This window comes from Triturus cristatus, chromosome 8 (genome assembly GCF_964204655.1).
Source record: "Triturus cristatus chromosome 8, aTriCri1.1, whole genome shotgun sequence".
Lineage (NCBI taxonomy): Eukaryota > Metazoa > Chordata > Amphibia > Caudata > Salamandridae > Triturus > Triturus cristatus.
Window position 1 is genome coordinate 303,064,289 of NC_140591.1, and position 26,358 is coordinate 303,090,646.

Genomic DNA, 26,358 nt, shown 5'->3' on the forward strand with positions numbered 1-26,358 from the left:
GACTAAACATCAAGGTTCAGTAAAAAGAACATGAAGGACAACATCAGGGACAAACACATCAACCTAGTTGTCAATCTTTCCAATAGAATGATGACAGGAACCCAGACACATGTACTCAATGCATTTGTATTGTGTCCATCGCAATACTAGACAAATTCAGGTTAAGCTGCAAACTCTCAGAATTTTTTAGGAAGAACAAACTGAGCGCATTTTTTTTACAAGCAAGATGAAAGAAGGGGACAAGGTTGAGTCTGCCCTCAAGAAGACATCACATTTTGCTCCTCCAACAGGTGCTATCCCCCTTGAAGTACTGGCTTTTGAGCAGGCAGTTGTGAAAGCAATAGACATATCTAATGTACAGGTACACCACAACATGAGCAAGAAGACAAGTTGGCCCTTGACACACTTAAAAGCTGATGACCAGATCTTAATAAAAACCAGCCACTAAAGATGGGGGCATAGTCCTACAGACGGTACAAGACTACAGAATGGAATGCCTATATCTCCTGGGCGGTGAAAGTAATTACAAAAAGACTGGAAAAAGATCCAATAAAAGCCCACAAAGCAGACACTGGCAATGTGGTGGAGAAGGCTGAGACAAACAGGTGGATCTCAAAAAAGGGAGACAAAGATTCTGATGGCTGACAACCCTGTTATTCCAAGTTTCTACCCTGTGAATAAAATACACAAAAACAGGACCCCCGCTCCGAGGATGAAAAGACACTTGCTTAAAAGTGTACATATAACATTGATAGTAGAAAGAAATGCTTTATTCCAGTGCAAGTCACATGACCAGCCCAGGCAGCCACAACACAACTACCACAAGTTTCCTTTCAAAATCATTTGTCAGTTCTATATTCGAAGTTCTAAAATCCACTAACCAGACAAGTAGAAAACACAACACATTCCCTTTTTTTTTTACCTAGAAATAATAATGAAAATTAAATATTACAACTTGGCAGTAAGAATACTGAACAATATGAAAACTAGTTACAAGCACCCATGACTGAAATACCATGGTGACATTTCCAGTCAAATTTTTATGGAATTATGATGCAAATATAATAATCTTCTAACCTCAAAGGCAGATTCTCTTAGACACATGTTCCTTTGTGGCAACAATAGTGCATTCCCATTGGCATGTTTGCCAGTTGATGGTACTAGTTGGTTGGAGCCCATTGTCTGCTCTCCGCTTGCTCACTTACACCTTTCCACACATCATTTCTCACATTTCATCTTCAAAAACAATGGTATATTTACCCTTTTTTAACACCCGCTTTGGCGACAACCATCTTGATAATCCCTTTCTTACACCTGCAAACAGCCCAAATCTCACAAAATCATTCACATCTGCAAACTAATCACTTAATTTCAGCATACCTCATCTGTTTCTCATGCACCTTCCTTTGTAACGTTGTCTGACTAACTTATTGCATCTTACCATGTCCCATCCATCCAGGAAGAGCCTTCGTACATGGTTTGCAGTCCTTCAATAACACAAAAGGTGATTCCCCAGCTGTATTGTGCGGAGTGGTTCTGTAACTCCACATCAGCTTCTTAAATTCCTCTCTATGGTAAATCCCACTCTGCTACACTAATCCCAAATTCTCTCTCAAAACTCTGTTGAACCTTTCCATAAAGCTATTTTCGCGGGCATGTCCTATCGCCGGCTTCTTATGTTCCACCTCACAATGGACCAGATATGCCTTAAACTCCTCTGATACAAACTGTGGACCACTGTCAGTGAGTTCCTCTTTTGAAGATCATTCCCTCTTTTGAAGATCATTCCCTGATGTATATATCTTCACAAAGTTCAATCAGCCCTTTGTATTTAACCTCATTAACTAACTTCTTGCCTGTACCAGATAACTTAAATGGGACACACACATCCCTTGCACCTCTCTGCCATCCCCTGTTATGAAGTTTTATTAGTACTACTGAATTTTTCCTAGCTATATGGGTCTTACACTAAAAGCACAACACACATCCCCTCCAAACCCTCCCCACATCACGATCCAACCCAGGCCATCAAAAATCTTCCTGTGCCTTACTCTTCATGACAGACTTTTCTCCATGTCCTTCATGCTGTGTCGTGAATATCCTTTTCTGCAATTATAATGGTACTAATGACCTGCCACACCTTAGAATTCCTCCTTTATAGATAATTCGGGCCATACCAATCTATAGTCCATCACATCCAGACGTTCATCGAACCACAACCAACGTTGTGGCAACAACTCAATGATTTTCTGCATTATTAAATAATTTGCCAAATCTGATTTCCACTCCACTACAGACATCACCTTCATGCGAACACACTCTACACCCACAAACAACTACTTATCTTCCTCTACACATTCTTCCTCCAGCATGGGCAAACGAGAGACAGCCCACATTGACATTGGAAGATATTTGGCGACAAAAAAGAATTCCTGCAATTGGTAGAAACACTTTGCAATTCGTGGTGTTGATTTGCTTGCCCCTCTCATTGTGAATAAATCAATTAGAGGACTATGATCTGTCCTTAACTCAAACTCAGCACCCCACACATAGTTCCTGAAGCGTTGGATGCCCTACTAACAAGAGAAAGCCTCCTTCCCTACTGTGGAGTGACTCGCTTCTGCACCTCTTAATGCTCTAGACTCAAATGCTACCAACCTTTCATGACCTTGATTGAATGGATTGAAACAGCCCCCAAACTACGCACACATCTGTGGCAAAGCTGGTGTGCTCACTCGTATCAAATAGTTTGAGGTGCACAGCATTCACAATACACCTTATGATTTCAAACACACTTTGGCATTCTGCCATCATGGGTTAAATCTTACCGGTGAGAAGGTGCCCACTGGCATCTCACTGCCATTAGAGACAACTAGCTCACAGTGTGCTCCGTATGAGGAAACCTAAACTTGGTATCTACACTTCCTCTATCGCTTTCTGTTATACACCTGGATGACTGCCATCTTAATTACTATTATGGTATTTAAGTGGGACTTACAAGCCCTCTTTTTTTTTGATTGCCCGATCGTTATCCCTCTTTTATCTTCTTTTATCCACGGGTTCTCCCCGTGAGTACCCCGCACCCAGGTACTTCACAGTGTGAGTTAGACATCTGGGAACGAGTACACTTGAAACCGTTTAGGTTACCGTTACATGGGGCTTACAGTCTATGCCCCTAGGTGGGAACAATTGTCCCCTCAAATATTAAGGTTCTGTAGTTTTTATATTAGGCTTATGTGGCCTCTTCCATAACGGTTTTTTTAATTTATTAGGCGGTAGGCAATGTTATTTACAGACATGCTATGCTCTATGTAGTCATAGGGCAGTCTTGACACAGGGTTACGGCTCTTGAATAGAGACATGGCATAACCCAATCAGAGCCATTGCCCCACTTTACGTTTACACCTGTCAACAGGGCACATACATGCAACATTAGATGCTCCAGATTGTTGTGGGTTGTTGCTATTGGTTACCATGAACAGACCCGGATCTTTTAAAATTCCCCTGCCTCTTCTTCCGATACCAACAGAAACGAGGATGGGGGTAGGTGCAAGTCACACATACTCCAAATTAGGCAAGAAATTGGAGGCCTCTATACGGGTTCACCTGGCAGTACGCTAGAGTGACTACTTTTTATTTATCCACACTGTTTCCCTGTCCATGCTGTGTCTTTACATGTTGCCAGTCTGACCATGTATATTTTCTAGACAGATCGATCCCTGGTGTGACGGCCTTGTTATCTTAAAGGTCATTGTACCCTGACTTTGTGAAGGGTGAGGAACAGACAGTTGCTCTTTGTTTTTATGCACTTTCACATGTGTGTGTGGGGGGGTACCCTTTCAGTTACCACCTGTTAGCTGGTGCTCTCGAATGGCAGCAGGATGCCAAATGGGCACCTTACCATTGATTAGTTTTGCGGGGAGGGGGCTTAATATAATACTGAGCTCCTCACTAAACAGAGATTAGGTCACATCTGTTTGAATTTGGTCATGACAAAATGCCAAAAGATCGCTCCTCGACTATATAAGGCATGAAACATGTTGACCTGGATAGTAGATCCCAGCATAAATGCAGGTCTATAGGTGACCAACCCTTTCGGAATCACAGACCGGAACCATTAATTCCCCGGTCACTTTTGTTTTAATCTCAATATTAATCCACATTTTGTAATCCACATTTGTAAAGCGCGAACAATCACCCGTAAGGGTCTCTAGGCGCTGGGGGCCGTCGGGAAGATTAAGCAAGCTATTGCCCAGAGTCACATGGTGCTGGGCTAATCTGCCTCCGGCGCCGGGGATCGAACCGTGATCCCCAGATTCCGGACACAGTCACCCTGGCCGCAGCGCCACCCCTCTTCCCTTATATTGGCCAGTGAGATCACATTAAATAGATTTAAATAAATTCTGACTACATTACAGGCAGGGTTTAGATCTGGGATCTCAACCATAGACCAGATCTTCCGGTTACAGGTCCTATATTGGAAAACGGTGAGAGTAGAGGGTGGCAGCCTCTACCTCATCTTCGTCGACCTGCGCGCTGCCTTCGATCTTGTCCCAAGAGAAAAATTATGGAAAGTTCTGGCAGAAATGGGCCTCCCCCCCTACCTGCTGAATATCCTAATCAGATTTGATAACGGCAATTATGCCCAGGTTAGGTGTGGGAGACATGGCGACCTCTCTTCACGCTTTCCCGTTAGGAAGGGCGTGCGCCAAGGGTGTGTCTTGGCTCCAACGTTGTTCAGTCTTTACATCAATGGCCTTGTCACCCACTTGGCTGACGTAGCTAACAATGATGCCCCTAGGTTGGCTACTGGTAGAGTGCCCGCTCTGATGTTTGCTGAGGACACTCTGTTGATATCTAAAACATCATCGGGCATCCAGCGCATTTTGGATGGTTTCTTGGCATTTTGTATTGCCAGAGGCTTGGAGATTAACTTAGAGAAGACTAAGTTCATGATCTTCAATCCTCCCAAACAGACCCGCCCAAATCCTACCCTAAATGGCTCCCCCCTAGAGAGAGTCAGGACTTTTGTTTATCTTGGAATCACATTGACCGAGAACTTTGATTGGGGACCACAAATCGCAAAATCATGGCTGAGGCTGTCTCAAACAGTAGGGGGCCTCTGTAAGGTCCAGCGAGCCTCGGTCTACAAACCAGCAGCCCCGGCAGTTGAAATATACCGGCTGCAAGCCAGAACAGCTTCATTGTATGGGGCCGAACTATGGGGTCACAAAAACATCGCCAAATTAACCCTGGTTGAGCAGGGCTTCATGAGAAGTCTTGTGAGCTTGCCTGTAAGCACACCGCTCATCCCCCTACGTCTCGACCTGGGGATAGAACCTATCGAAGACTTGGCAATCCTTCGGCCCTTACTTTATTGGAAAAGGCTCTGGACGGTGCATGAACTGGCACCTTATAGAGAGGACTTCTTGGAGGTTTGGACACTAATTAAAAGCAAGAACATCCCATGGTTATCCCATATTAAGGATCTTAGCACAAAGATTGGTAGGACCGATCTCTGGGAATTCCCGGAGGTAGCCTGTAAAAGGACTTCCAAACCTGATTTAAGAGGCCATATAAGGCAGCTGAGATTAGCTACTCTACATGGTTCAAGCTCCTTGGGGAAACTCACTAATGAGTTTCTCCTAATAAAATCAGAAACAAGAGCAGAGGTCTTCCTCGATGTAATTTATCCATCTCTTGCTAGGAAGCTTTATTTGCAGTTAAGGCATGGTACTTTACCGCTCAGAGCATTCACTCACAAATGAGCAAGATCAGAAAATGCAGCCTGTCCGGCTTGCAATTATAACCTTGAAGATATATGCCATGTCCTGTTTTTCTGCCCCGCATATCACTCAATAAGGAAAAAGGGGCTTATTCCCCTATGCAAGAACCTAGGGTTTAGGTACTGCATGCTCGCATGCAGGGTCTTAATATATGCCTCCACCCCCCAATTGTCTTTACTATGTCTCGCTTTTTACATGGTTTTTGGCGTAGAAGGAAAAGCTTTTTTTAAAATGTTTTGTCTTTTTATTAAATTAGTCTTCTTGATAACTCCAGTTTAATTCATTTTTAATCATTGTATTAACTTGACTCTATTTATTGTTTTAATGAAATGTGCAACTTTTCTTGTAATTTATTCTGTGCTTTTATGGTCTCCGACCGAAATAAAGTTATCAAATGATTTATACATATAGTCCACAGTTGATTTTGGCTTTAAACTTTTGCCATCTACTCACTTCCTTGATATAGCACTCACAGTCCAGCTATGTTCATCAAGCATTTTGAAAATGATCTCCGGTAAATGTTGGACACACCTTATAAGCATGACAAAAGTGGAATTAAAGCTAGCCACACCTGATAACATGATAATTATAACAAGTAGATGGAACCTCATCACAAAGCTTGGCATAATTGAGATTTACACAAACAAAGCATGCTGTGCATCATGTACACATTTACACAACACATTTTTATCGAAATGGCATTTTGCATTATATCAAAATGAAAATGACTTTCTATGTAATAGGAAAAATATTTCAAAAACCAACTCTTGTACCAAAAAAAAAAAAAAAAAAAACAACTTACCACTGTGGGGTTGCAACTGTTTATTAAATGGCTAACTTCGTTGAAAATACTCTTGCAGTCGATGGATTTATCCAAAGATCCACGTTTCACGATAACGGCTACAGCTAACAATATCTGCTCCCGGACATACTTCTGGAGGCTGTAGATGTATTGAAAATAGCAAATGAAGCAACAGATGCAGGTTACCAAAATTAACAAGGCAATATACATACATCAATATACCACCTTCACACCTGCTTTAGAAATAAGAACGTTACTAACAGTAACACTAGTTCAACATATGATTCACAGTTTTTAATAACAGATTTTAAAACGTAACGTCTTTGAGTAGCTGACCGATTGTGTGACAATCGCTAGAAAAGCCAATGTGTCTCGATCTGCCTTTTACCTGAAAATGCGATCGACTCACTTTACTACAGGGTGTGCTGAATTTTTATTTCTGCAGTGGCTCTGGGGCAGCTACAGGGGAGTTGCCACACATGATGAATCTTATCAGTACCTCTGCTGCTGTTTAAGTTTGCTATGAATGCTAGAAGGGTTAATCCACTAATACTAATTGCAAGAGGAACTTTGGTAATTCAAGCGTTATGCACTTAAAAAAAAAGAAAAATATGTAAAAAAAAAAATAAACTTAAAAGGATTGTTTTGTGTTTACAATATAAAGAATTGAATGTGACAAAAAGTGTGATGACAGTTTACTTTTCAGATGTAAAATAGTCCCTTGGGTTTTTCAATAGAAACACTTCCTAGGAGGCACAAGGATATGCTCAAACAGCCAACAGAATGATGGCGAGACTACAATGATACTACTGGCTGATCAAGCTGTTATTGACAATATCTCTAAGCAATGGCTGAAGAGGGCTCATCCAAGAAAGTCAATGGTTTGTGAAGGGGGTTGACCCAAAGCTCACGTTCTTTATGTTTTGAACACCTGATGCGGGCTTTGCCAGACCTAAAAGGGATGACAGGCATCCCTGGAAGTTCCAGGGTGAAGCTGGCAATGGAAGGTGGATGGTAAGAAAGCACCACACTCTTAGAAACATTTTTATCATAGCCACATTTTGGTAGAAATTGAATTTTCAACTGCCAGAAGCGGATACCAGTTCAAATTGAATCCTCTTCCTGCAGGAACCATATAGGAAACCGAAGAGGACATTGATGCAGGAACCCTCAATGAGATCTGCTTTGGCGAACGGGTCATCATGGAGGTTGATCTTTTAACCGCTAAATTTTGATGAAACAATATATGCAAATCAACTCTCTCCTTACTGAGAGAAAAACAAGCCACAAAAAAACCCTAAAACTATCTACCAAATCAAACCACAAAAATCTTCCTTCCAGTCCACAACACCAGATTTTGTAGTGACATTTTCAACCAAGCACTAAAGTGGGTATCGCTTAGTAAATACTGCAATTTCTAGGTTAACACTACCCAAAAAAAAAGCATTGGCTAAGCAGAGCGGTCTGGCCTTTTTATTTCTGGGTTTTGGCAGTGCACTGTTAACAATATACATAGACTGGGCTGCCCTTTTAATTCACTGACTGGCTTCAACTAGCCTCTCAGCCACTGACAGTTTGTGTCAATCACATCTTTGCACAACCCAGAAAATCAATCATCGTCTTACACCTAATGCCATTTGCTAGATCTACAAGTCTACCAATGAAATAAGCCAGGACGTTTTACATCTCAGCCTGCGCCCACAATTACAGTGAGGGTGAGGTCTCCCTTCACGCACCCCACTACCTAGATTGCCAATGGTGCAATTCGCCCATCTCCTCTCAGAGAGCTTGTGCCAATTTTCATGCACACCAAAAGACACAGGGGCAAACCAGCATCAGCGACGGCTCTCCATACTGGAGTGGCATAATTTGGTGCACTCCTGTGCTGAAAGCCCCACTGGCTGTACAGTGTAACTTTACCTTAGCTGTGCTCAATATACTACACTAGAGATTCTCAGCAGGTGGTCTGGTGACTCCTAGAGGTCCAGGAAGCCTACTCAGGGGGTCCGAGACTGCTTAGAAAATTAAATATTAACATATTAATAAAGTGTACATATTTGTAAGCAAAATGTAAAATACATTTTTTTCAAACATTCTGTAAATGTGAAGGAATTTGAAATTGGAAGCTAAACAAACTCAGATTGATTCGTGAGAACAGTGCATTTTAGATGAATATAGTCTGGACAATGAAAGGCCTCATTTTAATTTAGAAAAGCTCCAACCTTCTCATTAAAATTATTTAATTTGTGCATTAAATAAAATATTTCAGCATTTGTGTATCTGATGAATGCTCGTTTCTGTACTTTCTGTACATTATTTTGCGGTGCAAATAACTGAAAATGATTAGGCCGGATTCCCCTAATTCCCATAACGATTCAGTAGGAGTCCCCGGGTTCGAGTAACTATTAAATGGGCGTCCTCAGAAGTCAAAATGTTAAGAACGACACCACAACAGACAAGAAACATCTGCATAGTGGTAGGCAGCAAGATATATTTTTTTAAACAAGTAAGCTCTGTATGTAATCAGCGCAGTGTGCATTAACAGTTCAAAAAGATGTCGGAGTAGTATGCACGATGTTAATTTGTTGTGCGATCGCCTCTATTATTGCAGTGCTTCTGAGAGCATGGTGTCGCTATTTTGTAAAGGCATTGAGTTTTACATGTACGTTGTCGAACCCTGCAAAACGGTGCCAAAAGTCCACTGGCTCCTTAGAGCGGGGTTTAACTAAGCATAGGTTTCCCTCTTGTGGTCATTTTCTGAACTTTTCTATTTACGATTAGAGTGCCAGGCGAAATCTTCTGTCTTTTGGTAAAAACACCTACGTTCAAATATTATTTCTACCTGAAATCAAAAACAAAAATAATGCGCTCAGACTACAAGCTAAAGTCTCTGTGACACCAACACAGGCAGTGCTTTCTACTTAAGGTCTGTAACTTCATATTGCGCTTGAGAAATGTGTGCAAGTGTGCGTACCCTTCTGTGCTCTCCTGTTTCACGGTCAGTGTACGTAGTCTAAGTGGATGCCTATCGGTTGTATTTGTCGGTGCTTCTTTGTAATTGGCTGTGTGCGAGTGCCAAAGATTTTAGTTAAGACTTTAATGAGCTAGTACATGCATGCAGACGCACACCTGCACAAACGAGGCTCCGTGGAGTTAGCACATTAAACCCCGACTAATTGCCTTTGCCAATTGTTATTCTTTTGGATCGCGCACACACAGTCTATCACACACATCAACATCTCTTTCTCTCTCTCGCTCTCTCTCTCACACACACACAATACTGTCAACACACAACGCCCTAACACCAACACACACCGACAACCGCGATGTTAGAGGAAGTGGTGGTGCTGGTAGTAAACAAGGTGGTGTTCACAAGTGGAGACTGGTCGCAGTGGCGGTGAAAGTGGTAGAGGTGGTGGTGATATTGGCATTAATAGGAGTAGGGATTGATAGTCCTAATGTTGGTAGTAGTGACGGTGATTTGTGGACATGTTGGTATGGTGGTGCTGTTTGGGTATCCACGGTGGTGGCATCAGTGGTAGTTTTGTGGTGGCGGAAGTGGTAATGTCTGTAAAGGTAGTAGTGGTTTTGGGGCTCATTATGATAGTGCTGGTGACATTGATGATGGCGGTGTTGGTATTAGTGGCGGACAGTAAGTGTGACAGTACTGTCAATGGTGGTGAGGCTGTATGAGCAGTGAAGGTGAGAACTGTAGAAACAGTGATGGTGATAGTGATGTTAGTGGTGACTGGCGATACCTGTGGTGGCAGTAGCTGTGATGGTAGTTTCAATGATGGCGCTGGTAGTGGTGGTGAAGCTAGCAGTGGTGATGGCTGCAATAGTGGTGTCGATAGTGTTACCAGTGGTCATGTTGTTAATAGAGACGCCGATACTTGTCCGTGGCAGTAGAGGTTATGGTGGCTCTGGTAGTAGCAGTAGTGCCAGTGATCTACTTTCTGAAATTGCAACAATTAAGAGCAAACATTTTCCCTAGGAACAATCTAAACTGAACATTTACCACAAGAGCAATAGCAGTTTTATCTTAAACTACGGAGGTAGAAACTTTGTTGGGTGGAAGACTGTGCGGTGAACCTAGTGAAGCAGTTACCAGGAGGGTGGTTGGGATCATCAGGACAGAGGATGACAGACAGATGCATAGACATTTGCCTGTCAGATCCTGTCTCTTGTAGATGTGGAAGACGACAAGCAGGCAAAATGCGACTCACATTGTCTGACAAGCCAAACTCTACATTGTTGCCCTGTGGGCTGATGCAAAGTGTGACGGACTTTCCCAAGAAGCAATTCCTGAATGGATATGTGGAAAACGTACCCTGAAAAGAACAGTAGGAAGGTGAACATGAAACACTTTGGGGAACAATGCCTGTAAGCAGCCACCTAAACACCTGACATTCTGCCTGCAAGTATTTTTAATAAAAACAAAGATATCCATACTAGAAGAAAATGCAAGAATGTAGAATTTCTAACATCCTACACACACGACACATTGTTTTTTTTTTATCATGTACAACAATTCTTCATCTCAAAATTGTCTACGGGATAAGTAAGGAATAACATACACAAATGTTTTTTCTCCACCCAGCTACAGCACAAGGTACCTGGCTGCCACTTCACAGGGCCCAGATTATGGTTATATCAAGGAGAAATACACCACTGTTCCAGAAGAAACCAGTTACTTACCTGTAATGAAGGCTCTGTAGCTTAAAGCTCTTCTAGATGTGCATGCTTTGCATAATTCCTTCTAGTGGTTGGTTTTGTTTTTAAAAAGAAATAAAACTTAATGAATGAATGAAGTTGGTTTATTGTTTAATTAACTAAAATCATACAATTTAAAATCATGGAAAGGTCAACATAGTTATAAAAAACAGTTTAAAAATTAATTGCATTCTTAATTTGAGCTATTGAACCAAAAAGTCCAAAAGACTTACCAATTTACATTATAAAACCAATTGATAAAATCCTGGGGTGGCCACCTCTAGTTTCTACAATTTATCAGACTAACACCTGAGAAGTCGAACAAATCTAGAGGACTAAGGTAGAAAACACTCAGGTCAAAACGATGGCTGGGACAGTCGTTTTTATGACATAAGTGAGGTGATAACTCAAAGTGCTGGTGCAAGACACAAATAAGCAGCAGTTATGCAATCGGGCAAGGCAAAGTGCATGTGCGTATAAAGCCTTTTAATCTGTGCAGCCGCAGGCTAAATGTCGCAGGCGAGGGCTTATGATGCTCACACTAGGCTGTTTGATTGACAGGGAATTGACCTCTCAATGTGCTGTGAATGTTCCAGGGCCTTATATGCAAAGCCTTAGGCAAAAAAGTGCTATTCACTTCGGAATGAAACTGGAGAGGAAGGAAGCGAGAGATCCCGCAAGCAAACTAGGATCACTTGTGACCCTTTTCCAACTCATTGGCTACTAGGGCCAGGAACTTTACTGCCTTGCATGCTAGTTGGACTGTAGCGCCTCCTGATAACTTTATTAGGGCAGATCGGCATGTTTTATTTGCAGTGGTTTTAATGTTGCCAATAGCTAATTATTCCGGAGTGGTAGGCACGCCGGAAAGACACATACTAAGTGAAGTAGTGATTCACTACTGTGTTTGCAGTGACGACACTCCGTGGTTGTCCAAGTCTGTTTCCATTCTGGTGCTAAGTCTTTGGATGGGAAAACTCCCAGTCTGAGTAGCATCAAATTATGCTTTTTTGATTCTGAAAAATTCTCTGATAGATATGGATGGGGTTTTAAAACTTTGTATGTTGGCATGACCATCCACACTTGCTTTTTGTTTGCCAAAGCTGCATTATCTGATGAAAATGATTGCAGTCTGGTAGCTTTGTTCATTACCCGTTTGAACTCTGGGTATTCTGATATTGTGTGCCAGGCATCTTCTACCTTTAGGGCTGCCACTGACTGGTGTAATGAATTGTAGACTGAGTTCTTTCCACTTGTTTTTCTATTTCAAGCTTGATCTGGTGGGCCAAAGAGGCTTCGGCTGGTGCCCTCATTCTCCAACAGCATTTTACTATAAAACATTTTGATTGTGGGTGGGTCTCCACATTGGTACATCCATAGTATGACATCGACCGTAAGCCCACAATCCCAGTGTGCATACCCACTATCTCAGATTCTTATTTTCCTTCCTTCCATGAATCTCCTTTAGTGGGGAGGCAGGAGGCTCACATGTGAATCTAGAAGAACTTCAATGGTAGAAAAACAATTCTAGGTGAGTAACTTGTTCCTTCTGCAGCAAAAACTCATAGATTCATTTGTTTTGCACAAACTATGTAGTGGTATTACCTTATTGATTAGCAGACTGCAATCTGTTTCTGTGACGGAAGGTCAACACAGTAATGTTTTGTCAAAGTATGTTCCGAGGACTATGTGACTGCCCTGTAGAGGTCTTGCATGGAAATGTTGGCCATAAAGGCAACTGTATCCATTTTTCCTGATTTAATGCACTCTTGGTCAAGTCACTATTGTCTTGTTGCCCAGTGAATAGAACAGTTTAATGGTCAGTACTATCCATCTGGCGATAGTATTTTATGTGACCGCTGTTTCTAAGGCATGCACCCAGTGTCCCGTCCCACTGTTTGCTTTTACTGAGGTAATGAGTAACCTCCATGTAGTACATAATCACCCTATTGAGATCGAAGGCGTTTAAGGGTTTTTCAGCTGCACTGAGTGACAGCTGAAGAACGGCTAGTATGGTTATGCATTGATTAATGTGAAAAGGGTATCCCACCTTCAGTGAGAATTTAGGAGGTGTTCTGATGACCATCATGACCACCTTATCCTTATGTAGGAGTCTGTATGGTTCTTGCACTGAAAGTGTCTGTATCTCATTTGTTCTTCATAATGTAGTGATGGCCACAATGAAGACTGCCTTTAATGGAGGTGTTGAAGCGTGGCCTTGTGCAAAGCCAAAATGGTTTCTTCATTAGTCCTGCTAATCCCGGAGTGCCGTTCCACTGTGGAGGCGGCACTGCTCGCACACAAAAGAGCCTTTAAGCTCCTTTCATGAACCCTTTGATTAGTCGTATGGAGAATATTTGCTTAGCATGCAGTCCTCTAAAATATGCAGCAAAAGCTGATAAGTGTATCCTTAAAAATGCTTAAGGCAGCCTGCGGTTAGTCAAATGGGTGAGGTACCCAACTATGACTGTGTCCCAACTAATGCTCTCCTAGAGCCTTTTAGTTTGGCACTGTACTAGAAACTTTTTTATCTGAGGGCTATAGCGACTTTTAGTGGAAGGTCCATGTGCTTCTTTGATGATGCGTAGTGTTTCATTAGGCAAATGTAAGCATTGAAACATGGCTCTCTCAGGAACATGCCATCAGCTGAAGTTCCCGGTGTTCGGGTGAAACACTTTCCACAGCTGCATTGTTAAGGTGTCCTTGTTCAGGGAAACCTTGACATACTGTTGCCTCAACAGTTGCAATAAGTGGGAGCACCAGGTCTGCTGAGTGCACTTGGGAACTATTAGGATCAATGTCATGATTGAAGCTCTGAATTTCTTCAGAACTGTTGGACTCAGTGGAAGCAGGGGATATGTAAACATCCAGCACAAGCTTATCGATCAGGCGTTCCCTAAAGATTGAGGATGGTTGTGCCTGTATGGGAAGGAATGGCATTTTGCATTTTCTGGTGTTGCGAAAAATATCTACTTGGGAAATTTCCCAGTGATAGAAGGTTGAGTCTGACACAAATCGTTTTAGATTCCACTCATGGGTGCGGTTTGTCTGTCGGCCCAACTCATCTGAATGGGTTTTCTACTTATAGGACATGGTTTACTATCTGTGTGCTGTTCCCTGCAACGGCCCATCTCCAGATGGTTTGCCTTAGTTCAGAGAGTGGGTAAGATACTGTTCCTCTGCTTGAGGACGTAGAACATTGCTGTTGTGTTGTACGTTAGTATCTGTAGTGTCTTGCTATGCGCATGGATATGGAATGCTTTCAGTAGTTGGAAAATAGTTTTTAGTTTAAGGTAGTCCTCCTATATGTGGGGTAGCTGTTATGATGATCTGCAAGAGGGGTGCCAAGAATGATATGCCTTTTTATCATGTTTGCTTTGCACCACCCAATTTCCCATATGGTACTTTTATATGACTAGAGCCTCACAGTTACCCATTGTGATCAATTATTGTTTAACCACTCCTGAACTGGTCTCGTATAGCTGTGTGTTTGGAATGAGGTGAACGAAGAATTCCATCATCAAAATGGTTTAATTTAACTTTTCACGGCCAGTGATTGAGACATCTGGTAAAGACAAGTGTGACTTACTATTGCTTGTACCCCCCATGAAGTTGGGTAGACCACTGGCACAGTTGTCTTCAGGTATGCCCCCAGAAATATTTTCTCCATGTCTGGAGTTGGAGATGATTTTTCCCAATTTACATGAACCCCAGTATGAGCAACAGGGATATAGCTCTTTCCATGTAGCGCTGACTGGTTAAATGTGGTCGCACTGATCAACCAGCCATCTAGGAAAGGGCAGACATGGTTCGTGGCTCTCCTGACCGGAGCTGCTACTACTACTACTAGTGTCTTGGTGAAGTCCAAGGGTTTAGATTTTTTACCAAACTAACTACAGGACCTTGAAGTGATCGTATTCCCGATCACAAACCTGAGAAACTGTATGGAGATGTGAAAATAGGCCCTCTGAGATCTACTGCTGTCAGGTAGACTACCCTTTACAGCAGTAGTATAACCTGTTGCTAGGTTATCATTTGAAGGTATCAGGACTTTATAGACCTGTTAAAAAACCTGAGATCTAGAATGGTTTGCAAAGTCAGGTTGTACTTTGGGGCTAGAAAAAAAAACTGAGTACACACCTGTGTTTCTTTTCTTGTGAGGAACAATTTCTATGGCATCCTTCTGCGGCAGCTCTTGCACTGATGATTGTTATGTCTCGTATCCCTGGTGCTTTGGTGGTTACATTGGAGGTTTCTGAATCAAGTCTATACAAAAGCAGTGCCTTAGTTTTAACACACACTGGATCAGATTAGTCCTTTATTTTTCTCTACAGGTGTTTTTTGAATCCAGTGATGCATAGCCACGCACACCTCGTCAGGACTGTGCTAGTAGTAAGCGGTCTGCTTGTTGTATCTACAGAGTCCTCGGCCAACTTAAGGCAGAAGGTATCAATGTTCTCGCCTTCTTCCACAATATTTTTGGCACTATTTCGGTACTTCTATGGAAGGTTGACATAATGTCCTCTGTGTCCTGCTAGTGCTCATGTGCGTAAAAGAAGAGCAGTGTTTCCCAAACTGTGGATCGCAATGTGGGTCCAAGCCGATTTCTGGTAGGTAGCAAAAGAGCAATAAATGAGGATGCTTTTCTATTTTTATTTGTCTTGTCACAGCTACTTTGCTTCAAAGACAGAGGTCAAATGTTAGGCTATGACTTCTGACTAATTGTAGTTTGTTCTTATGATTAAGAAATTTGTAATGCGCACGAATGCCCAAGGGCGTCGAGGCGTTAATGCCAGTGGAAATCAGCATGTTGGCGAAGAGCTAACATGAGAGAATTTAGTTGTCAAGGAGCCATGTTTTTAGCGATTTTCTGAAGGACAAGATCGTTGGACTGTTCTTTATATCTGCCGTAAGCGAGTTCCATATCTTGACAGTCCCGTAGATGAAACGTCTTCCACTCCAACGAGCCTTCTTAAATCTGGGGGTCTGTAGAAGTTTACTGTGTGAAGACCCAAGGCTTCTAGAGGGCACGTACCACACCAGATGTCTTTTCAGATATTGAGGGCCAGCATCATTCAGTGCTTTGTATGCTAAGCACTAGGATTTAAATTTGATCCTTTTACCAACAGGGAGCCAAGTGTAATGTCTTCAGACCGTGGGAGACTGAGATCTAGGGATATCCAGCAGCAGCCTTTTGGAGTTGCTGTAACTTTTGTAAGTGATGTGTTTGAATGCTCACAAACATGGCATTTCCATAGTCCAGTCTGGACAGAGCTAATCTGGTAAAACTGTTTTTAGTGTATCCGGAGGTATGAAAGGACGTATTTTTCTGATAGTATTCAACATGAAAACAATTGTAGAGGTAAGAGTACTGATCTGGTTTTCAAAAGTCAGATTACCATCGCTGACGAGCCCTATAATTTTTACCTTCTTCACTGGGATTGGAAGGTCTCCCAGACTCGATGGCCAGCATCTGGGAGACCAAAAGGAGGTATGTGAACCCAGCAGGAGAACCTCTGTTTTTCCTCAGTTAAGTTTCAAACTGTTAGAGCTCAACCACTGATTTACCTGGGTCATGCAGCTATTAAATTGGTCTGAAGTTTCTTCCATATTACTAGAGACTGATACTACTAAATGAATATTGTCAGCATAGGATAACTGAAAAGTTGAAATCCCTAATTATTTGAGCCAGCGAGGAAACAAAGGTTAAACAAAGTTGGGCTTACGGACGAGTCCTGTGGTACCCCACACGGCAGTCTAAATTGGTCGGACAAGAAAGCTCCCATCTCTCCTGATTGAACCCAATTATCGAGAAACGATAAAACCAGTTTAAGGGCAGTGCCTCTCATCCCTAGCTCAATATTTCGTGATTCACTGTATCAAAGGCTGCAGATAGATCAAACAGAATCAGGGCGGCCTTACCTCCGGCGTCCAGGATTAGTCTTAGCTCTTTGACAGCCAAGATCAATGCAGTCTCGGTGCTATGCCCATCCCGGAATCGGTATTGAAGCGGATCTAAAAGTTCATTCAAGGAGATGAAAGACATAAGTTGTGTGTTTAGCACTTTTTCTAGCACCTTAACCGGAAGGGGTATTCCAGAAATTGGTCTATAGCTACTGGGCATCACTGGGTCTAAATTAGGTTTTATCAAGCGAGGGAGAATCAAGGCTATTTTCCAAACATCAGGAAAAATACCTGAGCTGATGATTACTCTAAATGCAGTCCCCTGTTCACCAATAATTTCGGGGACAAGGTGCAGTATTTTAGGTGGGCAAGGATCAGATGGAGCCCCAGATTTGGATGTCCTTATCATCTGAGTAATCTGTTCTATGCAGGGTGGAGAAAAGGAAGCAAACAGATTGGATGGTGAGAGCGAAGTGACTCTTAAGCGATTTCCGTTTGGACTTAGGTCACTGACCCCAAGGGACTTGTATACTGTCTCCACTTAAAAAAAAACTGTGCTAAGTAATCAAAAAACTTCAACACTGCCTTCACTGCTGGGGGGGCACTGGTAGTTTGGCTAGGTTTTTTACTGTCATGAAAAGCTCTTTGCTACAATTCTTTGCCTGCATAATTCTTGCTGAGAAGTACTTGCTTTTCTGCTCCATTATTAATTTCTTGTTTTCTCTGATGAAGCGGAACTTACTCTCCACTGCCTCTCCTTCCTTCTGAAGGTTTGGGTGCTCTTAGTTTATCGGTGAACCGGGGTTCTGAGGGATTTTTCCGCCTAGTAAAAAAAATCCTTTCAGGACGCAGGGGATCAACCACACCATTAATCCAAGAAGAAAGCCTGTGAGCTTCTGTGTTTGCATCAGAGATTGAATCGGGCTTCGAACTAGTTAAGACCAGATGTAGTGCAAGAGGGTCAATATTTCTCCAGTCCTGACCTTTAATTACTGTAGGGGTTTTATGAGGTTTCAAGGAGTTCTAGGGAATACTCACTGTAAACATTATGGTCTGACCAGAGAATAGGCAGCACTTCTGAGACTTTCATAAACGTATTGGATGTGAATATGTCATCTAAAATATGTCCTGCAACATAGGTGGAGTGCTCGACTATCTGTCTAAGGGAAAAACTGGCCATGTTATCAACTAGCAGAGCTGTATCGCGGTCCTCCCGTTTTCCCAAATGATAATTGTAGTCCCCCAACACTGAGAAATCAGCTGTGTCGATACTGGACTCAATAAAAGGGCTAATGGAATTCATATGGGTATTTCTTGGTTCGGCCGGGCCTATATAGTAAAAGGCCTGTAAAAGTATAGTTTTTGCTTAACGCGATCCAGAATGGTGGTGTCATAGTCCGGAATATTTCCTGCTACAGCACCGGAAACTGACAAATGGTCTCCGACGAGGACTGCTAGACTCCTACCCCGCTTGTCTGCTCTATCGGCTCCGATAATAGAATAGCCTGCTGGGGTAGCTAGGAGCAAATCTGGATCGGACGAATCATCAGCCTAGGCTTCGGTGATAAATATCATGTCAAGCTTGTGTGTACCCACCACCTCTGCCAGTTCTCATTTGTGTTTAATTAAGGACCGTGCATTGATGAGCATACCGAGGAATGCCTTAGAACATTCCGGTTGTAAATGCCTGTGCGGGTTAACAGAGGAGCTAGCTTGGATCCTACCAAAGCTCGACTGCAGTGCCCACATTGTTTAGGCTCACTCTGAAGGTCCAATAGAGGACACTTCGAATTTTTGTCTGCAGTATTTAAGGTAAGTAGTTTGTCCGTGGATTATTTAACAGTGGGCCTACCTCCTGAGATAAAATGGACAGGGGTTGTGGCGCTGGGCGTGGACGGACGCAGACTGGCTTGCCCTCAGCACACCATCGGCACATCCGCTCAGGCATCCGACTACAGAGGTGGTTGCGGAGGGAGACTAGCCCGCAACCACCCAGAAGTGCCTCTGCTGGCCGGAAGTGGCCAAAGACAGTATCCGGTCTTTGATGCCCTCTGTAGCCGCGACAGACCTGGTCTATGACCTCAACTAAACTGGAGGTAAGGAACTGCTGTGCAGACAGCTCTGGCTGTCCAATACAATGAGCAAGTGCAATTGATGCCACAAATTAGGATGATAAAATCAAGCAGTTTCACATTAACACAGGAATTGGTGAATTGGTATTTATCTTACTTTCTCCGACTGCAAAGTGTCAGGAGTTTTTAAAGTGAATGATGTGACAATCTAGCTGGGGTATAAGGAGTGAGAACGGAAATGCTGAAGGGTGACTTTTTTTGTAACAACATTTATTTATTTTTTAATGAACTGTACACATTTCAGAAAATATCAGCAGTTAGGAAAGCAAAGTCAAAGCACATTCAACAGAGAATGTGCTCACTTTACACATTTGTCACACTTTTGTACGATTTTCACACATAACTCAAGAAATAGGGATGGGGCCTAACAGCCAGAACTGCTGATTTTGGATCTGGGGTACCAGGTTCAAGTCCCCCATTGGATTGGGGCGAAACATGTAATGTCCAGTGTTCAAATAAAATGACCCTGCCCTTATGTAATGCAATCTGATGCTCATGTAAAGCGCTCCAAAGTCCATGGACAGTGTTCACGATATAGCAGTGTATGTATGTATAAAAGTCCAGTCAGTACTCTGAGAAAAGTGTTCCTTCTCGAAATTGAGTCTGTGATAATGTAAGGAAGAACTTTATTTTAATCAGACTTCATATTCAGATCCAAAAACAACAAACGTGTTTCATGACAGTCATTTCTTCAGGGTTGTTAAAAACAAAACAAAATTTTATTTAAAAAAATATATGATATTAAATAAACAAACTGATGGTGAAAGATACTTTAAAAAGGGTGATTTATCATAAATCCACTAATTCTTCTAAAAAAGAAAGCCAATAGATTTTTTAAGCAATACAATTTCAAAATGGATGACTCAGAATAAGATAAAAACCCTTGATGCCTATCATGAAAACAAAGTCAAAAGGATTTTGCCATATCAGTATAGCTAGTCTTAATTTCCCATAATTAAAACATACTACCTAGTAAATCCGTATCACTATGTAGGTTAAGGCTAGGTGGGTTGCGAAAGTTTGTTGTTCCAATAAATATGTAGGGGTTCTTAAAAGGTTTGGGAAGCACTGAAGTAGAGTACTGGAGTTAGTTATCCATGACTGAGGTAGCTGCTCCATCTTCCTTCCCATTGACTACCATCTCTTACTCTCTTTGTCCGTTGGAGGCCCCATGGATGCTGTTGATGTGGTGCTTGCCCTTGTTGGGCTGACAATCAGTAAGTCAAACTCAACATATCCCTGAATGTACTTTGGGTCTTGAGAAGATGCCCTTTGTTTCTTCTCTAAATAAAGAGTCACAGTCTTGAAAGTTGCTGGCTTTGAGAAGAATTGTCTTTTTAGATTATGCTTAGAATCAAAGGAAGGAACTGGTTCTTCCTATACACTAGGCTCAAATCTCAGATTTTCAAGAAGAAAAGGCGTTTAGGAAAGTAGCTATTTTTGACATGGTCACCCCCACTTTTTGCCTGTTACATGATGTCGACTGGAAGTGCACTGGGTTCCTGCTAAACAGGTCCCCCAGTGCCAGATCTCTTTCCCAAAACTGTACAATTGCTCCCCCAAATGCCAATACCTTTAGTATAATCCTCTTGTAAATGGTACCTAGGGCCTGTTGTACTAAAGAGGATCTCCCCCAAAGATTGCAGCATAAACTGATCCATTCTAAGGGACCCCTCACCAGACTCATGCAGGGCTGCTATCGCAAGCTGCGTGCCATGGTGCAGACAAAAGTGAAAACACATGCCCACATCGCTGTGTGCCATGTCCCCAAGTACTGCATGTAATATTTGTAGGTCACTAATACAGCAGGCCTGACAACCCTATGGAAAGGTGCTGAATATTACATGTGAGGGCATACCCGCATGATCAGATACGCCGCTGTGCTGGTCAGTCTTATTACTGCCAGTACAAGTAACCTGGGAAGCCATTTTAAAACGTGCTGGACTCTGGCGAAAATGAGTTCCCCCAGCTACATGATGGCCTCACTGAAGATTTGGTATCAAACATCTCGTATGGATTAACCCACACTGATTCCAGTGTTGGATTCCCCAATACATGCACCCAGAGGGCACCTTAGAGGTGCCCCCTGAAAACCTACTAGCCTCTGGTGTGATTACTGACTGGTTTCTGCCAGCATGCCACCCGAGACACTGTTCTGACCTCCTAGGGTGAGAACCTTTGATCTCAGGAGACCCAGAACAAAAAACGGTCTGTGAAGAGGGTGTCACACTCCCACACGATGACCTGCTGATATGCCTTCCAAGGTCATCAAGCTTTAAAGAGTTGCTGGATTCGAAATGCAAATCCGTCTCCCCTCACAGGAGAGGAAGTCGACCTCCTTTGTCCAGAGCCCCCTTGGCACCTGGGCCGCAGAAACAGCGTTTACAACGCGGGCAGAACCACACATTCCATTACCCCGCAAGTGTTACCATGCATATACCCTAACCACACGTGTGGCAAAGCGAGTCAGCACTCTAGATTCAGAGAGGATGGGCAGGGAGATTGATGGGAGGAATGGGAAGGATTTAGATAGGGCTTGGTATGTGGGGCAGGGGCCAGGTCTTACGGCTCAGGAGTAGTTTTTAGGGCTGCTGGCTAGTTTTAGGGCTCAGGGTGGGGGGCTGGGGTTTAGGGCTCAGGGCGGGAGGGTAGAAGCCATTTTCCGGGTTAGGGGGCGGCTTTAAGGCTCAGGGTAGGGGTAGTTTGTAGGGCCGGGTTTTAGGGCTCAGGGCGGGGGTGTGATCTTTACACACATATGCCTTTACCACAAAATTATTTGTAAAGGCATGCATGGTAGAGGCGCGGTTGTGGTAAAGACCAAGCTATTACGGCATGCGAAATAATCGCATACGTGGTTCCGTCATGCAATCCTGAAGAGGCACAAAACATTATCTACTCAGGTATGCGTGCCACCCCAGGCTAGTACCACCCCTAAGTTGGGATAAACTAATGTGAACATGATTTTTCAGACGTAGCCATCTTTGTGACGGCATACTTAGGCATTCTGGGACAGGGATAATACCACTTCCCACAGGAAGTGATCATATAGGGGCGAGTAGTGATCCCAAGGGTCAGTAGTTTATTGGCTACTAACCTACACCACCCCAACACCCCTAATTTGAGTTTTAGGAGAGCCCCTGGCACCAAAAGAGCAGATCCTGATGACTGACGAGAAGAGTCACACAGCAAGAACAGAAGACCAAGCAGCTGATGGCGGCAACGCTGCCGGCCTACCTGGCTTCGTCTATTGCACCAAAAGTCAACTTGTCCTGCAACTGCTGAGTCCCCTAAACCCGGTAGACCTGCCAGCCTTTGCCCAGGAACCAAGACTTCCAGAGGACACTGGAACTGCCCCCTTCAGACATTAAAAGGACCAAGAGGACTCCGGCCCTGCCAAAACCTGATACCACCAAGCACCACTGCACCCGAGCCTGCGTAGAAGTATGCCAATGGTGTCAGTGTGGTCCCCAAGCACTCAAGGTACCGAGCTCACTGTATAGCAACTCCTTGTGAACTCCCTGAAGTCGCCTGCAGCCTCTGCTGGTAGGCCTCTCAACTGCGAGTGTTGCCAGATGGAGAAACCAGACACCCCAAAGACCCTCTGCCCCCGAACACCCCGTACCGAGGAAAAGAGGACTAAAGGTGTCCCAATATCCCCCAACATCGCAAGAACCAAAGCCACTCGGTTTCACCCTACTGGCCTCTTAATCCACTCCTGCGGACTCTTCATTAACAGGAACGATTCCCATTGGTTTGCATTGGGTACCCCACACTGTTAGCACCACTGCACCTGGCTGCCCTAGTGCCGCTGGAGGTGACCGGTTTGTACTGCTTTGGACCTTGTGCTGTACTTAACTTTGACCGACGAAAATGGTCCCGTAAGTTGCTGACAAGAACTGGTAAACCACATATGATTTTCCTCCCATAGGTTAACATCGCAGAACTAGGAAATTGCACTGTGTCGTCTTTTTGAACTTAGAAGAATTCATATTTAAAAACGTCCTTACCTGAATAATTTATTCGATGCCTAAACATATATAAACGATACTTCCAATTTTTTAAAATGTGTGTGGATCCCCTTCTGTAGTCGTGTGTCTCATTTATTGACCATTGTGTGTATTTTCAGATGTCTTGCACTCCTCTGTGTTAAGCCCAAGGATGTTCGACCACAATACCCACTAACAGAGCACTTTGGAATTGCCATAGCAACACCCTATCCACTCATAATGAAACCGCTGGACTCTTTACACAATGTCGCATTTTGATATAACCTATGAGGAGCCAGCTTCCTAAACGTGTGTACTATTTCTCGATCTCCATTACCACTCGATAGTCAACTACAATTTACCACTATGTGGTATGTAGAAATATTGTTCAGAGGAGATGGCCTCCTCCTGTGCAGTCTGCCTCAACATCTTCCCACACTGTCTCCACATTGTGTGAGTGGAAGCCTATTTCCTAAGAGTCTGGATAAGTAAAAGGATATTCCTCTTCTTCCATCCAGACATCCTGTTCTATATTCTGCTGGGTTTGATCTTGAACTGGTGTTTCAACCTCATTCCACACCTTTTTAACCCCCAGAGGCTATGGATCGATTTATAGAGAACTGGTGTCCTTAAAAGTTTTTTTTCCTTATCAGGCTCTCCAACTCAACCATCAGGGCCCTCTTTTTCCTCTTGATGTCGACAACTATCTAAGAGGGTTTTTCCAGTCCCACTGGACATTTCTTTTGAGGGCGCCTGCCGCTCCTTACTTCACCATATTCGATCTTGCTCATAAGTCAAGGGACACCCTTCAGCAAATCCTTACCAATGACCTTTTCCAGGCTGATAGGATGGGAAGACTCTGTAGCTCCTCTGATAGTAGGGTTTTCAGCATTGAGGGCTTATGCTTTGGTGTCTTATGTGGTAGCCTGGATGCCCTGTCTTTCAACAGATTTAAAGACTCTCAGGAATATGGCATTCTGGGAATAGGATCTAGTTTTCTACAACTGTCCTAACCTCTGGTGAAACTTCCTTTAACTTCTGAGCCTCCGTATTCCCTCATAACTTCATCGGTTCAAAGTCAGAGGAACCCATTTCCTATATTAACAAAGTAACCTTTTTCTGTTTTCCTAACTATGGTAGCCTAGCCATATTGGCAGCCAACCAATGGGCTCAAAGAATCTTATCTTAATGGACTAAAGTTTTGGTGTTTAACAGTTAAATGTGGATCCCAACGGCAAAACAAGAAAAACTTTCTCCAGCTAGAGTGTCGATCTTGCCAAGCTCTGGACCACGTTCGGATTTTTTAAAGGTCTTTGACAGACTTTGACAGACTTCAGCAAATTCTTTAGAAGAGCTCTTGATGCACCTCCATATTCAATAGCGTAAAGAAAGACTAGAAGATGGTGGAACACACAGGGGCATTTTGGGCTCATGGTGAACCGATGGCAACACCCACTCACAATCCAAATGTTTTACAACAAAAGCACTTCCGAAGCCAAACATTTGAACACAGTACTACCTAGAAGAGGATTCATAATGCAAAAGGCCATGTAAGCAAATGCACCAACAGTTAGAAAATTATTGGAGTGAAAATCTTGTATATTTATTTGCAGTATTATTAAATGAATGTATCTTTTGTTTTTTCTTTAAGTTTTTGCGATATCTGTACACTAATTTAGAACAACATGTTCTTTACCATGATTTGCTCAATTTTATCATCAGGATTGACCTGATTCTGTTGCTGGCTTGCCTCATGCATTGGCTTTTAAAAACATCCCAGTGTTCCGGTCTTAATCGAAATTCTCTGGCTTGCCACCTCTACAATAAGATGAATGCCAATCTCAACTTACAATGACAGTTATTTAAAAACCAAAAAGATTTATACGTTTGATAATGCGGACTCAATGCTCCTTGCTTATATGAACACACATACAGTACCTCTGGGAGATAAACGTGCAACCTTCCACCTCCCGATTAAAGCCCTAAAACTTAAACTGGCCCTCCCTCTATTCACAGAAGAAATGGCAGGCAGAGCAAATATGGAGGTTGAAACAGGTTTGCCAATGCTCCTTTATTTCATCTACGCAGAGAGAGGGGGGGGGGGGGGAAGGTCAGCTTTCTTCTAAATTTTAAAATAGTGGCAACTTGAAAAAGACTGACAGTGTTGCAAACCAAGCATGCAATTTTAAAACCAATTTGAAATATTATTCATAAGTATCACAAAATCTTTATTTAATGCACGACAACAGTTCAATTTTTTTATAATGGATAATCAATGTGAAACAATGGGCAACATGTACAAAAATATAACAATGTGACAAAATTGAATTTTAGCATAGTAAAATGAAATGATGTGTTAAGTTCTGCCTGATAATAATCGTTTTGTTAGTATTTCCCTGAATAATTTTTAGGTCCGATTCCATCTGTACATGCAATTAGGTTTTTTCTTGCACCACATTTTCTCTGGGTGAGATGTCAGAGAACCCATTTTAAAACAAGGCTGCTTGCTTAAGGAAACAAAAAATGCAGTTTGCAAGATCTAAAACAAATCAACAATTTTACATAAGGGGTTGTTTCCGTCTAATCGGCCTCACGTTGGGAGATGGTGAAATCATGTTAACAAAAAAACAGCTGTCTGGCTAAAAAGGATGATTCATTAAGCTGTGACTGTAGCTTAAGAGCAAGAAAAGAAGCTTTGAAATTAAGCCATCCAGCTCGAAAGGCAAAAGATCTGGGGTTACTGCACAATTTCAAGTCTTGAAACCTAGAGACCTCGGGTCTAATGCAGACTCTAGGCAAATCAGTTTCTCCTCTAGACGCAAATTTGTAACTAGTGAAAAGTACAGTTCCAATTATACGGGATAAAAAGGGAAAAGTACAATTCCTTGTTCAGCAAGTACAGTTTTAGAGTCTCCTACTACAATAAAATATTTGCTATAAAACGTTCTCTTGCTCTCTTAAGTCATGATCACACTATATCAAATACATTAAAAAATAAGTTACTTAACTGGAAGAGCAGTTTTGCAACTTGAAGA

At 42.7% G+C, this 26,358-nt stretch overlaps 1 protein-coding gene across 2 annotated transcripts in view; it reads right to left on the reverse strand.

The window, feature by feature from the left end:
* XPO4 (exportin 4) overlaps positions 1 to 26,358 on the reverse strand; it is a 495,809-nt gene that overhangs the window by 299,951 nt on the left and 169,500 nt on the right. For both annotated transcript variants that reach the window (XM_085621575.1, XM_085621576.1), the window contains one exon: positions 6,589 to 6,727. In XM_085621575.1, coding sequence (XP_085477701.1) covers positions 6,589 to 6,727 — 139 coding nt within the window. The remainder of the gene's footprint in view (positions 1 to 6,588; positions 6,728 to 26,358) is intronic.